Source organism: Melospiza melodia, chromosome 3 (assembly GCF_035770615.1).
Source record: "Melospiza melodia melodia isolate bMelMel2 chromosome 3, bMelMel2.pri, whole genome shotgun sequence".
In the NCBI taxonomy this organism is placed as follows: domain Eukaryota; kingdom Metazoa; phylum Chordata; class Aves; order Passeriformes; family Passerellidae; genus Melospiza; species Melospiza melodia.
Window position 1 is genome coordinate 13,139,541 of NC_086196.1, and position 15,336 is coordinate 13,154,876.

Below are 15,336 nucleotides of genomic sequence, written 5' to 3' on the forward strand. Positions count from 1 at the left end.
AGAACTAAAGCAACTCATATTAAGTAAGAAAATTAAGTCCAGTTGCAATCTGAAGTACAACCAAAGCATATATGCGCATACAGCCATCATTCTGTAAAATAATTTTACTCATAAATTAAAGTCCCAGAAACCTTGGTTAAAAGTGATCCTCAGTTTTGATCTCTGAACATAACATTATGAGATGCAACAAATCTGAAAAAAAATCACAAAAACCATGCAAATTTGTGCACTTAGGAATCTACACTTAAAACCAAAGTAATAAACCTAAGGGATGGCACAATTTAAGTGCTGTATTTAAATCAAGGCAAGATCAAATTCTTGAAACACTTGAAAAAGAAGTGTAAATATGCTGTAAAGAGGTTTTTCTTACGTCTAGGAAGCAAGCTCTAACTCATTGGGACTTAGTCAAGACAATAGGCCAAAACTTCTATTCTTACTATAAAATGAGTCACTTCAGATATTTGAAGGGGTAAAAGAGGCCAATCACTCAATTAACAGCACTGCAGCTTCTAACTGCAAAGAGGCTCCTATATAATATAGATGCAGAGGAAACTAACTGACAAACAACCCTTTATTCTAAGTTTTCCCATAAGGAGGAAAGTAGACCTAAATTGTATCACCTAAACAAAGACCACACCTTGCTTTTCCTTTTGAATTTAGCAAGACATTAATATACTTAACATACCTGAATTTGGATAAAGGCAGACATCATTTATATCATGTTCTGGCTCCATTGAAGTAAATATCTTTCCCTGAAATTGCAGGGAGAAAATAAATCATAAAGAACTCCAAACAATATAATTAAATTCAGTAAATCTAAACATTAATAACAACTACTATAGAAGATAAGAAACATGATGGAATAAAGATGGAACAGATTTTGCAGAACAATAAAATGTTATTAATATCTGAACATAACAAAAGGAAGACAGTATTGTTTTTTATATCTGATTCAATCTCTTACAAGGAAGTGCAGACTACTGGTAATTGAAGATACAGCAATGTACAGTGGCACCCCTAATTTCTCAGCTTACACTTCTGTTTGAAAATATACGTCAGATTTACTTTATTTTATGCAAAAGTGAGGCTGAGGTCCACAAGTTCTGGGCACACTGTCAGTGTAACCCTTATTTTATTCAACTATGAATGTGGAAGCTTTAAATAATGTTACTTTGCTAAGTATGATTAGCTGAGAAAATGGATTAGGAGTAGAATTTGAATCTGGAGCTTGATTCTTCCACTTGTACTAATGTCTACATGAAATGAAATATAGCTCAGGACTTTATTTATGATTTATAAACTCATTTTTAAAGAGGTCTTGATATAAAACAAAAGCACTAAGAGCATACAGTGGTATATAGCTTAGATAAGAATTGAAGTTATAAAGGTTACTTAAAAAAGAGGTAAAAGCAGGAAACAATGTTCTCAAAATAATAATGGGAACACAGTCTGAAAAACCCAGACAAAATACAGGTGCTCTTATAAGCCAACACACAAAACAGCCAGTAAAGGAAAAGTCTTTAACAACTGGACCACATAATCTGAAGCATGAGACTACATGCCTACACAATTCTAAATGAGGGACAGGAACAAGGTAAATTTTGATCCTGTTCCTCTTTTTTTTTTTTTTCTTTCCCTGCAGCAATCCCACCTACCTTTCTGGGCCCTTCCTTTCCCTCCCAGTTACAAGCTGTTACCCCACCCACCTCTGGTCTCTCCCTGATGATTAAGAGGAGTCCTCCTCCACCCTGGCCTCCGCAGACAAAAGCCTGGTGCTCCCCACCCCAAGGCACGTCTCAGCATGGGGCCATTCTGGTATCAAAGCCATGTGCTCTCCACCCGCAGTCTGCCTCTGCACTTGGTTCCTGGCCAGAGGTAGTCAGGAACCAGCATCTGGGACAGATGGAGCCAGCTGGAACACACTCTAGGAAAGAGTCCAAAGCTATCTTTGCCTTCCAGCAGTGAGAAGCCCTCCCCTTTCCCACCAGAGCCACCTTGCAAACCTTACAGAGCTTCATTCTCAAAGAGGGAAATATACATACCTAGGAAAAATGGAGAGAGGCCACTGCAGATGTTTTAAATAATAGCCAATAATTTATTTGCTCTTTCAAACAGTAACAATTAACTGCAGAGGAGCTTACAAAAAACTACTTGCAATCACAGAAAAAATAAAAGAGGCTGTTGAAAGTTCATGAGGCAGCACAACAATACTGAAGTGACTGCCTGAAATAATTAGGAAAAAAAGCCTCTACTACAACTCTCTTTATGTTTCACTATAAAGTTAGAAAAGCATAAATGGAGCATGTTTTTCAGAAGGAGCACAATGACTACAGACATCCCCTCAAACCAAAACAAGTTACAATAGTGTTACTATGAATCTCTGGGGTAACAAAACATGCTGCCCCATAGAGTCATAGTAAGGTTCATTGACAGAAAGATAAGAAAGAGGACAGCATTATATAATGAAAAGAGTGAAAGACAGTGAAAGAGTGAAAATTAGAGCTTACAATTTCACTTAGAGGTGCAAAGGGCAAAGATAAAGACATTGCCCATTGCAATATAATCCCCTAATACAGTGTTATTAAGACACGCTGTTATTTGGCTCGCTGCATAGTATCTGCTTCAGTATCCAAATGGGATCCCGTGAAAATAAGCAGTAACTGATTTTAGTAGGTCTTTAACTAACTGATCTACCTTTGAAATTAACCCTACTTTGAGCAGGGAATTGGAATGAACATGTTTTCTCTGGTGAAAAAACCTAACTGGATGTATTCAAGAACAGTGAGAAATATAGAAACTAAGGCAATGGCTAACATACTACTTTTTATGTTTAAAACCTTCTCCTGAAAGAAGCCTCTTGGCCAGACATGTACAAACAGCTAAAAACCCCCTGAGACTACATCTTTATACCTGACAGGCTATTGAATAACTTCCCAGATGCTGATTTACTCAGGACAAAATGCTATGTAAATTAAGAGACATTAAAACCTCAACTTCTTACACTGAATTTCAGCTTAATTAATTAAGCTGCACAAAAAAACCACTCAAAAACAACAAGCCAAAATAAAATCCCCCAACACTCTCAACCCAAATAAAGTAAAATTTTAAAAATCTGAATGCAGTAACATAAAACTACTTACTGTATCTTTGTTCCACATTTTTATGATTCGAGAATCTGCAGAGATAATTAAATCCAGCTGATGCTGAAACTCAATGGATTTAATAGGCAGGCCATAGTGGTGATCTTTGACTATTAATGGATTATTAGACCGGAGATCATATAATAGGACCTTGAAGAATAAGACACAAATTAAATCTATAACATTGTAAGACCATCAGGAAGTCATGCCCATCAGATCTTCACTAAACATTTAGCTAAACTTGAAATTTTACTTACATAGAATAAATAATTTTGAATTCTGAAAACAACTTATTAAGTGAGCCCAATTTATTCTAACCTGGTATTTTAACATCAGCATGCTTCCATCTAGAAAAATTAATGAATTCAAGACCTAATCATCTTTCTAAAGACTTTTTAATTTCTATTGAAAAAAATAAACCATTTTTTTTGTTTTCAATACTCTTAGTGTTTCATAATTAGTAATATTTCACTTTCAGATTCTTGTGGTGTTGTTACATGATTTAAATTTTCAGACTTCCTTCCAGATTCAGTGAATATAACTTTCCCTCAGTGAAATACCACAGAATGTATTTTTTTATGTCGAGGAAAATAGAGAGTACAGACCCTGTCTTCCAGAAACTTGTATTTTATCTCCAAAATTTCCTATGGAACTTGAGAAAGTTAAATCTTTCACATGTAAAGTGTGAATAACAATAATCTTTGGGGAAAATAACATTATCAGTTTATTTAATCAGAAACACCATCTGCAATAAAATTTGTCTGACTTGTACACTAACATAGCAAATACAATTCTCACAAATAAATCTGTTCTTGAAGAAGCTACAGCTTTCTAAACCCATGAAAATACTGATGATGGCAGGAAACAATCCCCACACTTCCCTTTACAAATATGATGGCAACAACAAATGAATTTAAATTAGTCTTCATATCAAGATAAGACACTAAAAATAACAGTTGAAGGACAATAATTTCTGGTTTTCTAGACTTTAAGACGAAGGAGATCACATATGTTGCATTGAGATGGTACTCATAGCCCCAAAAAGCATCAACTTCCCCACACACTTGACTCAAGTCATAAGTGAACTGCAAATTTGCAGTTGTAGAGTAGGTAGGTTGTGATGATTTAAAGTGGTACCTACAAAATTCGGAAGAGTACAAGCATTTGATAAAATTACACTGCAGTTTGACTATTACTACTCTATACCTGTAATTTATGGTCTAATAAATACTTGCAGTAATAGATATATACTGCACTCAATGTATTGATAGACATGGATTGGGAATTTCAAGAGCAGGATCTCCTAAGAACTGTGGTACATGAAGTCAAATTTACCTGCCCAGTAGATGTTCCAACAGCCATATTCAAAGCCCCATCAAATTTCAGTGCTGAAATGGATGGCAAACCTTCTATCCTGCAAAGCACAATGCTTACAGTTAGGCATACTTTCAATAAAGCCTCCAAATAATTTTTTAATGTTAAAAATAGCTAAGCTAATTCTTAGCTAAGTAAAATAATTCACAGGTATCACTGAGAAATACTACTTCAAAAAGCTGCACTGTTTACATTCACAACGTGTATTTGTATACAAAACCAGCCACTACTACTTAGATCAGTGTCTAAGAGAACTCCTTTGTGACTAAGAAAATCCTTTATTCACACTAGCAATGACAAGAGAACAGGCAGGTCATTTTAAAGGAAAGTGGGATTTATTTCTAAAACAACCAAAACTTCAAAAAAAAAACAGTGAAAAGGAAGCCTTACTCTGTGTCTGCTGTCACACTGCTCAATGCACAGTCCAACAGCCCAACTCGATTTCTAGTTCTAGGATCCCAGCATTCCACTTTTCCCTAAACAGTTTAGAAAATATGGTTCAAGCTTATGCAGCAGATACCTGGTAGTCTGAAAACATTTAAATAAAATTATGAATTATCTAATCTAAGGAATAATTAACAACATTTCCGAGGTTGACATGAGTTGTTCTAATAATGACATACAGGGTGCACACATTTCATTTGTAGTTTTTTCAATGTAATCTAAATGGAAATCACTAACACTAATTTTTTTAAGATTAATAGGGTACACATGCCAGCTAGTTTCTACAGATGGCTACACTGCAAAATGAGAGAACATTATTTTTGCTCCTGTCTGCAAAATCTCAAGTGCTCAGCAACCAAGTAACTCCAATATTTTATCTGCACTATGCTCTGAAAAGTCATCTTGAGCATTATCTATATCTACCATAGCAAATGAGACCAATTAAATTAATTAGGTTCATGATTTCTTCTTTTCCTCCTGCAAATTAATTTCAAAATGCAACAAACACTACTGCCCTTTTCATAAAAGGAAGGCAAACATTTACCTCAGCCGTCCCCATAGCAAACAAGAAGTGGACAGGATTTATGTCACAGACATTACTCTCTCTACAACAGAAAAAGGAGCAAGTTTAATGACCTCAGAACAATTTAACACATTAACAGCTAATAAGATTTCTGCAATCATGTACACTATTGTTCAGCCTGGAAAAGCAAAAATTGGAGGGAGGGAGGGAAAAATGACAACAGCTTCTCATACTTAAGGGGAGCTTACTAAAAATCTGGAGGCAGAGACAGTGCTGATTACTTCAAACAGGTAAAGTTCCAACTGGATGTAAGGATAATATTTTTACGCTGTAAGGATAATTAAGCACTGCAATGTGTTAATCATAGAGGTTGAGAAATTTCCATCTTTGGAATTTCCAAGACTCCCCTGAGAAAATTCACCTGAATTCATGAGACTGTGCCCTGAACAGGAGCCTGGGCTCTGAGTCTCTCTGCACTCCTCTGCCCATATCCAACACCTACCCAAGCCCTGCCACATCACTCTGCTCCACTGTATTCTTAAACAACTCAACAGGACTTGAAGAAATCACCTCAAGGTGTGCCAGGCTCAGACTGGATACCAGGAAAATTTTCCTCCCTGAAAGGGGCTGCCAAGCACTGGAACAGGCTGCCCAGGGTAAGTGGTTCAATCACCATCCCTGAGGATAATTAAAATACATGTAGATGAGGCATTTGGGGACATGGTCTAGTGGTGGACTTGGCCGTGTTGGGTTAATGGTTGAGCTTGATGATCTTACATGTCTTTTCCAATCTAAATGAATCTCTGATTCTAATTATGTCAAAAGATCCTTATGATTACTTATGTTCTAAAGCTTACATCTCCAGCATGTTCTGTCTGACCAATGGTCTCCTTTCTCTCACCCAAGTATTCTGTTTCTCAGTAGGGCACCCAAGAGCCCTGTATTGTGACAACAATTCTTCTAAAGTACAAATATTTCTTCCTTTCTACACTACTTATCCCAGCACTTTCCAACTTCTTCCATTCAAAGCCCTCTACTTCTAATTCTGTAACTCATTCAACTCCTTCACCTCAAAACATTCTCACAACTTAAGTCTCATCTCTCTAATCCAGATTTTACTTTACACCCTTACCTCTCCCATGCCAGGATTTTCCCTTTTTTAAACTCCTGTTGCTCAGTTTTTTATTGTGCCTTCCCAAATACTTCTTCATCCATTAAGCTATTCTGCCCACCAGCTCTTGCCCACCATCAAGCCACTCTATCTAGTGAAGTCTGTCTGCCTCTCCCCACATGAAAAAAGCTCAGTTCTTACTCTGGTAGGGTTTTCAAAAGAATCAGACACATGCTGGAGATATAAAAATTCTCTCTGGGCTACTTCAAGAGCAGAAGGACAAAGACATGTCTGGGAAAGTACATACCCTGTGGGTAGATCTCTATATGATGGCTAAATTGAGTAATAATGGCAAAGTTTTAATGAAATGCTCTTAAGATCAAGTTATATAATACCTATTTAGTCCATATTAAGCAATTTTAAAACATCCACAAAAAAAATTCAATTAAACATAAAAACTAGAACAAAAAAATTACAGAACATAAAATGAAATGAGAGTCAGACTCAGCATATGCTCACTTTCAACTGTTCAAAGCATTTGGGCAGCTTTCAGTACTGGTGGTGAGCATGCTAGAAGTCTGCTTCCACCTGGTGGAAAGAAGAGAGGTCATGCATTACACAGAACTTACGAAGCTTCAGTTTGCAGGGAGTTCAGAAATCTTCCTTGCTCCAGATTTAGCCTGTACACTTCAGAACTACAAAAGAAAACCCCAAATTACTCTTGTGTCTAACTAATACTGAAAAACACTGCTGTAAATTTAGAGGCATTGTAAAGATTCTTATTACAGTCTAATTTCAAATATACAATTTTCAGAATTCACAATTTACAACAACACAAATAAATACTTTGGAGTTCAAAACACAGAGAAAAATGTGCATGTTCACCATTTATTTATTATACTTCAATATCCTACCAACTACTATTTTTCCAGGCAAAAGATACATTAACTCATTTCTCAAGACTTTTTAATTTCCTGTGATTTAAGTTACATCTTGAATTTCTACTTACTTTGCTTGAACCCTAAGAATCTAATTTTATTTTTACCATGTCTTTTCAGAAACCCAATTATGTGATTTAACTCACACTTCACAGCAATAAAAGACCAACCAGGATAGGAAAAGTTATTTCATTTTCCTGACTTAAATGCTAAACACTTTTTAAAACAATACACTGACCTGCAGTTTTTAATACAAATTTGCAAATATACGATTTACCTGGTTTAAGAATAAAAAAAAAAAAAAAAAACAAAAAAAAAACCAGCTTAAAAATAGCATGGGAAACTGAATTAAAATTAATTCCCACATTTTCTACCCCTCACCATTTCCCTTATTAATTTGGAAGGAATTGCCGCTTTTTCCACTTTTTAGCTTCTCTAATACTTTAATGTTCATTTTATTACTGGAAAACACTGCTAACAAAACTGAAACAAAATAGTCCACTTAATACCTTGCTCCTACGAAATACAGGTCACATGATGGGTAGTGGTAAGAGAAATCTCTACCAAATTTTGGTATTCTTGTCTTGTAGTAATGGCCATGTTGTGAATGAAACTCCACAAATCTGCCACACTCTAAGAAGACAATCTGAAAATAAAACAGAAAGCATTGAAATATACAGAAACAGACAAGTATCTCCCCAACTTGTCTTTTAACACAAACTTCAGTGATTTTTTTTTTTTCAAACTCATAAAGGCTTATCACAACTTATTCAAACAATTTCTACTAAAATGACAGAATCAACTAGTACTTCATCATTCTCACTAGCCACAGCAGAGTTTTGTTAATATACTTTATATGAATATTCACAGGAGTAAATGAGACACCCTGAAAGTGACTCTGCAGTCAGAAGCAGCACAGTTACTTCACACTCTGCTGCACCAAAATTAACATTTCTATTTCCTTCAAGACACTGCAGTTAGTGATTTCTTCCAGGTACAAAGCTGTGCAGACACCAGTACATTCACAAGGACTAGGCAGATGAGCTACACATCCTGATGCACAGCAGCATTCCAGTAAATGACACCAGCGATCTTTCTACATTTTTGTTCTTTGCCAACTGAATAAGAACATTGTTTCTTTCTGAAACTTAGACAAACATCTCACTCCTGGAAAAACCTACAGGGAGGCATTACTAGAGAGCTCAACCTATCCCAGTAAATAAAACAGGCCAGGTTCTGCTGTTACACTCCTTATGGCAGGTTAACATGGCACATACTCACAGGAAGGGATTCTTCGCCCCCTCCAGAGACAGGGTCACCCCCATCACGTGCTGCACCTCAAACCATGGCACTGAGCAATGGAGGAACAGCTGGCCTGGCCCAAACTCATGCCATGCATGATAACCCCTGCCAAACCTTCGTCTCTGAGCCTCATCCCTATTTAGCTTGGATTAGAGAAGTGATACTTTAGTTTAGCCTGTGTAGTACATGCATCTTCTAAAAACAATACATAGCAAATATCTAAAATTTTCCACTGCTGAATTACATAGCTAGCAATGCAAATAAGGATGAGAAACTCAGGGAAGTGAGGTGACTTTTAAGTTTAAAGTTAAGTTTAAAGTTTAAGTTGAGTTTTATTTAAAGTTACTTTAAATCTGTCATCTTTATTTATAAATCTGTATAATTGTCTTACCGCCAATAATTTTCTATTTAAACACAAATTTCTATAATATTAGACTTGAATATATTAATGTTCTCTTCCATTAGTAGAGAATACAGCTCAGTGTAAATTGTGTTTGTCATTTCTTCATACTAAATTAAATTTGGTCACCACCAGAAAATTCCAACAGTAGCAAATGCATTGGCACTGGTGCGTGGCAAAAATATTACGTGGAAACACAGGTCTCCTGGCAAAAGGCTGTGGGAAAAAATACACTACACTCTCTCCCAAGCCTAAAACTTAGTCCAAGTCCAAGACTTTTAAACCTAAAACTTAGAAAGGCACAGAAATGTAACTGGCCTTTTCTTTCATACAGATTCATACTCATCTGTATGAAAGAAAAAAAGTGCTCTCATTATGAAAATGCGAATAAGCCTCAAAGAAGCCTTAAAGGGATGGCAGGAACAGATTTGGAGAGACACTATTTTCCCTGGACGCTGAGAGCACCAAGAGGGCTACCAAGACTGACAAGGGACAGAATCCAGGACAAAAAAAATCCCTCTTTGCAACAGCAACAGTAAAAGCTCAAGATTTTCCTGGGCAGGAACTAAAAATTCTTTATGACAAGATAGAGCAGAATTGCAACAATTTATTCAGTAAATCTTTGGAACCACCATGCCTTTGGATTTTGACAGAACTGTTCAAGCATTAAAATGATATTTTAAAGACCCATTCCAATCAATACTTCTATGATTCTAAAAATTTCAAGTGTAATTTCTCGAGTATCATTCCCTCTTTCTAACATGTCCACAACACTATGACAGCCACTTGAAGTTTATTTTTCTTTCTGATGATTTCTTAAGTTTTAGTAAAATAAAATTGAAAACATAAAGATTACATGAAGTTGAAAAAGTAGGGCTTCAGCCTGAAATATAGTACCTATTTCAGCTGAAAACACACACACCTTTCTGTTCATAACCAGTCAGAAACATTTGGGAAGACAGCATGTTCCTCAGTCTCCCAAATGACTATTTGGTATGTAGAGCCAGAAACATCTTCCACTAGACAGACAAGTGGGAAGCCACTGTGAAGTATCAGCCATTACCTTCTGCTACTTGAATTCATGCACTTCCTTGGAAATCTCACAGGAAAAATGCAAAAAAAGCTACAAGGCTAGATGATCGTGCCTCTGATCAAAGAGCAGTATTTATTAAAACAAACCTATACCTGAAATGGTAAGGTCTTTTCACAGAAAAAAAAGCATAAAATAAACACTTGGGTGATTCCTTCAGGTACAGCACTTCATTTAAAAATAAAACTAAAGAAAAAAGACATTACTTCTCTCCACAATTTTTGCTTCATATGCTCATCGTCATGTCTATAACAACAATGACAAATCAGGTTGTTAACTTACTCATAGCTATCTCACCTTTCAAAAACAATGTATGTGTGCATCACTTGGCACAAGGGATTGTGACTAAATGTTAGCTCAGGAAGAACAGTTAATTCCATTTTTCACATTATTTTGCTTGTAGGATAGATCACTATTTGAGGTTTTTCTCTCCAACACACAAAAGATTTTAAAAGTTGTAAAGTAAATTATAGTACAAAGACACAAAGAAAACAAACAAAATTTTAAAGGCGCAAAAATGTTTACCCTGTTTGCTGTTTTTAAAAAACCGTTTTTCTTCCAAAAGCTGTGTTGATTGACTGCCTTTACTATATATGAAAATACATTTTAATATACATACTAAACAATTCTTTTATTTATACACTGAAAACTATTAAACATACCTTTGAGTAATCATCTGATAAAATCTCAAACGTAACCACTAGAAGAGAGAGCAAGAGAATTTTGTGTCAACTAAGCAAGCAGTTATTTGCAAACATTGGCATAATCCTGAAAACATTTAAACTCATGCTAATCTTTAGTCATGTAAGTGTTCCCCACAGGTGTCAATGCATAATGCAGGCATTAATCTTTAGCAAGATCTCTAATAATGTAACTTGATTTGCAAAACAATAAGTAGTTTTCTAAAACTTTAGAAACATATGAAGCATCCTGTAATCTTTTTATTGTTCTTGTATACTTGACACGTTCCTCAACACAATGCTCAACCACGTAGTTTATCGGTGTGGGAAATGTCTAATCAAATGGTTTTCAGTAAGTGTGTGGTCCATGGAGCTTGGTAATCTATCAAAGATGATAAAAAAATCAAAGAGTTTGGACATATATGCATAAACTTGCACATGCAGTCCTTCCAAGGGATAAGCACTTTCACAAAAGAAGTTAAGGCTCAAAAAAAAATCACAAATGTGAAAGCTACTACACGCGTTGAACACTACCATATTGAACTTTGCCTAGTTTTAATTGAGCTGAGTTGGGAACATTAGGGAGTAGCTGCTTCAGCTAAATTAGTTCTATTTAAATGAGATAACTCATTTAAAGTTACCTGAAGTGACTCTATGCTAGACTTCAAATTAAACATACTTCTGCAGTCTACCAAGATGCCAGTTCAAAAAAATTTACTTTAATTAGCAGCAAGCATTTATAATTACAATGACTTCTACTCTTTAAAAGAGAGTTTCACTCTTGCCATACCTTCCTCTCCCCAGCCTCTCTGAAACCCTGCCTAACACTGTTCCTTCACCCTACATGACTTCTTGTAGTCCTGAGGCAGAGAGCACAAAAACACGTCCATGCTCTTATTACAATTTTTATTTCTTGCATCACTTTCACATACATCAAAGTTCAACCAGTTCAATTCTTCTGTAATGAATGTGCTCATCTCCTCATTGTTTTGGTCACCCCTACATCCCAGCTTTCAGTCATCAGTCTTCAAACAGAAAAACCTGAAATAACAACACTCCCACCACCCCTGCACCCCCCTCCCCCGGCAAAAAAAACCCAAAAACCAAAAACCAACTAAACAAACAAAATAACCTTTTAATTGCTGAAATTTAAGCACCCTAAAAGCTCAGAGCTGTAGCAGCTCCTGCCCTCCTCTAACTGCCAGATGATTCTCCCTTTCCCATTGTCTAGATGGCTCCTTATTTTCCTCACCATAGCTGTTCTCCCACCAAATTAGTAGCAAATAAGGTGCAATTAGGGCCTTGGCCATGCTACCATCTACCCTAAGTATTTGTTTCCAGAGAACAAACAGAAAACCAAACCAGCAAACAAACAAACCAACACCCCCTCCCAGAAATTCTCTTTACTCTGTAACTCACCTACTGAGCTGGGCTCCAGAGAGAAAACAGAGCAACCCACAGTGTGTTCTCCCACCTTACTGCTTCACAGAAGAGGTAAGAAAAGGGAGATCTTGCCACCAGCCAGCCACTGAACCTTTGTGACATTCACCAAACAGAACACAGACTTCAGCCACATTCACTCTCTGAGCCCCACACTTTCTGCCTCAAGGTAAATTTTACATCCCTCACACCCTCTTTTCCAGGCAAGGAAAGAACTTTGAAATCAGAATAAAGGGGAAAATTCAGAGATGAAGACTAGATGGTTTTACTCTAGATTCCTGCATTCCCCTGAAGTTCATTCCATCTCCTCAGCACAGAGATCAGAATTTCTGCTGGAGTCCAACCTGAATTATGTATGACAGACATGTACTAACATGTACTATTATGTACTAACAGCCATGGCTTGTACTAACCTTCGGAATCTAAGCATCTTTCAAATTTCTGGGATAACTGATAGGTATCAAAACAGCGGACCCTGGGCTTGTAAGTTCCTGAAAAAGTAATTTGATGTTTGATTAAATAAGAGTTAAACAAAAAGATAATGCAAAAGCATTTTTTTCAAGTACAATGTGTTAGATATACAGGCTTTACTGTGTTTCTACTATAAGTCTTCTGACCTTCCCAAAGTCTCTATGACTGGAAGAGCACACCTCTTAGTAACACAACATTACAGCCTGGTTTCTGTAAGCACCCTACTAGTACGCAGGTTCTCCTAGCTACCAGATATGTCCTACAGAATCTAGTAACACCTTCCAGTAAATCTGAAAGACCAAGGCTCTTTATGTTATTAACACCTATTAAAGTACTCATGTTTGGATCCCATTTTGACAGTCACAAAATGCAGATTATCCTCCTCCTATAAAACAATACTCAAACAATGATGTTCAGAAGTTATTTAACATACACTAAAAGTAATTCAGGACTTAACATATAACTGTATTATAGATGGATTTGTTTTATTAATTTTTTATTTGTATTATAAACCCTGGCAGCAGGGGAGTTGGATTAGATGATCTTCAATAGTGCCTTCCAACCCAAACCATTCTATGATTCTAAGAATGTATGTATTCTAAAGAGAAGTGTTCCACAGCACCACTCTCAAGACAGCTGTTCTATCACATGTTAAGAGTATGCTTCCAGCAGAATGTTCATTTCCACACTTTAAAATGAACTCTTAACAATTCTACCTGAAACACTCAGTCACTGCACCCAAGATTAGCTAGGACTTTTGGCCTCTGTTAGAGAGACTGTTAGTTAACTCACCAACTGCCATAATATACTGTCCATCTCTTGATACCCTAATCTTTGTGCTAATAGTGGGCATTTCAAAGTCTTGAATAAGTTCAATTCTTCTACGGATATCTGTAAAGAAAAAAAATTGTAGAATTAGCACAATTCTATCAGTCTAAAAAATTGTAACAGTTTCCTAAGGAAGCATGTTGAGTTAATTGAGTACAGGGAATATCCTTTACAGATATTTTAAGTACCACATTATAAGCAGTTTAACACAGTCTGCTAACCGTGAGAAGCAGACTACCCCTGTGAAAAAATAAATTAGAACTGCAAAGTAACTGTGTAACAAACCATTATACAACATAGTAGCAAATACTCATTGCACACTTTCACAATTAAGGCCTTGTATATAAGGTATTCCATACCCCACTACCTCTATGCATTTTTTTCTTGGTTAAGTTTCTTGTATAACACTTCCTGTGAATCCAAATCCTTTTTTTTTGTGTGTAAGAAGCTCAGGCTAAAATGATGTAGTCCTGCTCCCTAAGATTAGCACAGCATCACAAAGAAGTTTATTGTCTGATTTTAATGTAAGGGACAACATGGAATTCATCCATCGTGTTTCTGTTATAATCCACAACCCAAATATTTAATGTCTAAAATTTAAAACACCACTGATGATACAGTGTTCAGGTGAAGCTATATGAGAAGTCAAAATAACTATCTGTAGTTTAATTCTGTAGTTTTTATATTATGACTTAGGGATAACTTCTGTGTATCAGTCAGTGAGGAGTCTCCTCTGGGCCTGCACGTTATGTATGTGGAGTAGCTGAGTGCGAGGGGGAAAACTCACCCACATCTTTCTTCTGTAAAGCTCTTTTCTTCCTGTCAGAGAGCCACTGCAAGCAAAGGCATACATGAGTCTTGAGCTCATTATTCATACAGGAACCCGAGAATCAAAACTTACCCAACCATTTGAAACATAAGACATTTAGGCCGCTAATTCTTTTCTTTTTCTTGATTATCATACAATTTCCCTTCCACTGATAAATTTAACCATTCCACATCAAGAAAACGTACAAGGTCGTGCTGCTTACGGGTCTGTGGACCAGCACCGCCACAGCCAGAGGTTCACTCATTTAAACTGCATTTCTACACTCATTTAAACTGCCTATCTAATGCAAGAAGCACTCAGAGCTGTTTCCCGGTAACGATCCCAACACAAGCGCACATGGACCGGGGCAGTCCAGCCAGGCCGGGCCGGGGCTGGGCCCCCGCGCCGGCACCGCGCGGGTCCGGCTTCCCCCGCGGGACCCGGGCCGGGCCGGGCCCGTTCCCCACGCCGCCCTCACCTCCGGGAGGCTCCTGCCGGCGCTCAGGCTGTAGATCTTCACCTCGTTGAGGCTGGAGACCTGCATGGCCGCAGCCGTGCCCGCCTCTTCCCGGGCAGAGAGGAAGCGGAAGGCGAGGCGCTTCCGCCGGCTCGGCCTCACCGGGCGGCGTGCGGGGCCCGTGGGGAGGGTGGCCCGTCACCGGGGCTCTGCCCCTGCCTCACACCGGGAAGAACGGGGGAAGCAGAGCAAACCCGCGGGACAGCGAGGTCCGCTGGCTCCGCAGCTCACAGCGAAGCAGCTCCGCTGCCGCCTCGTCCCTGGGCGCTG

The 15,336-nt window shown here is 37.5% G+C and overlaps 1 protein-coding gene across 4 annotated transcripts in view; it reads right to left on the bottom strand.

The window, feature by feature from the left end:
- The window catches only part of NOL10 (nucleolar protein 10), a 52,739-nt gene extending 37,625 nt beyond the window's left edge, over positions 1 to 15,114 (bottom strand). For all 4 annotated transcript variants that reach the window (XR_010027056.1, XR_010027055.1, XR_010027054.1 and 1 more), the window contains exons 1-12: positions 15,028 to 15,114; positions 14,529 to 14,574; positions 13,706 to 13,804; positions 12,856 to 12,933; positions 10,985 to 11,022; positions 8,040 to 8,176; positions 7,222 to 7,287; positions 5,503 to 5,563; positions 4,905 to 4,990; positions 4,476 to 4,554; positions 3,141 to 3,290; positions 686 to 752 (exon numbers count right to left, since the gene is read on the bottom strand). Coding sequence is in view for 1 of the 4 variants with exons in the window: in XM_063150831.1 (XP_063006901.1) it covers positions 686 to 752; positions 3,141 to 3,290; positions 4,476 to 4,554; positions 4,905 to 4,990; positions 5,503 to 5,563; positions 7,222 to 7,287; positions 8,040 to 8,176; positions 10,985 to 11,022; positions 12,856 to 12,933; positions 13,706 to 13,804; positions 14,529 to 14,574; positions 15,028 to 15,093 (973 nt within the window). In the remaining 3 variants the exon portion in view is untranslated. The remainder of the gene's footprint in view (positions 1 to 685; positions 753 to 3,140; positions 3,291 to 4,475; positions 4,555 to 4,904; positions 4,991 to 5,502; positions 5,564 to 7,221; positions 7,288 to 8,039; positions 8,177 to 10,984; positions 11,023 to 12,855; positions 12,934 to 13,705; positions 13,805 to 14,528; positions 14,575 to 15,027) is intronic.
- Between the last annotated feature and the right edge of the window lie 222 nt (positions 15,115 to 15,336).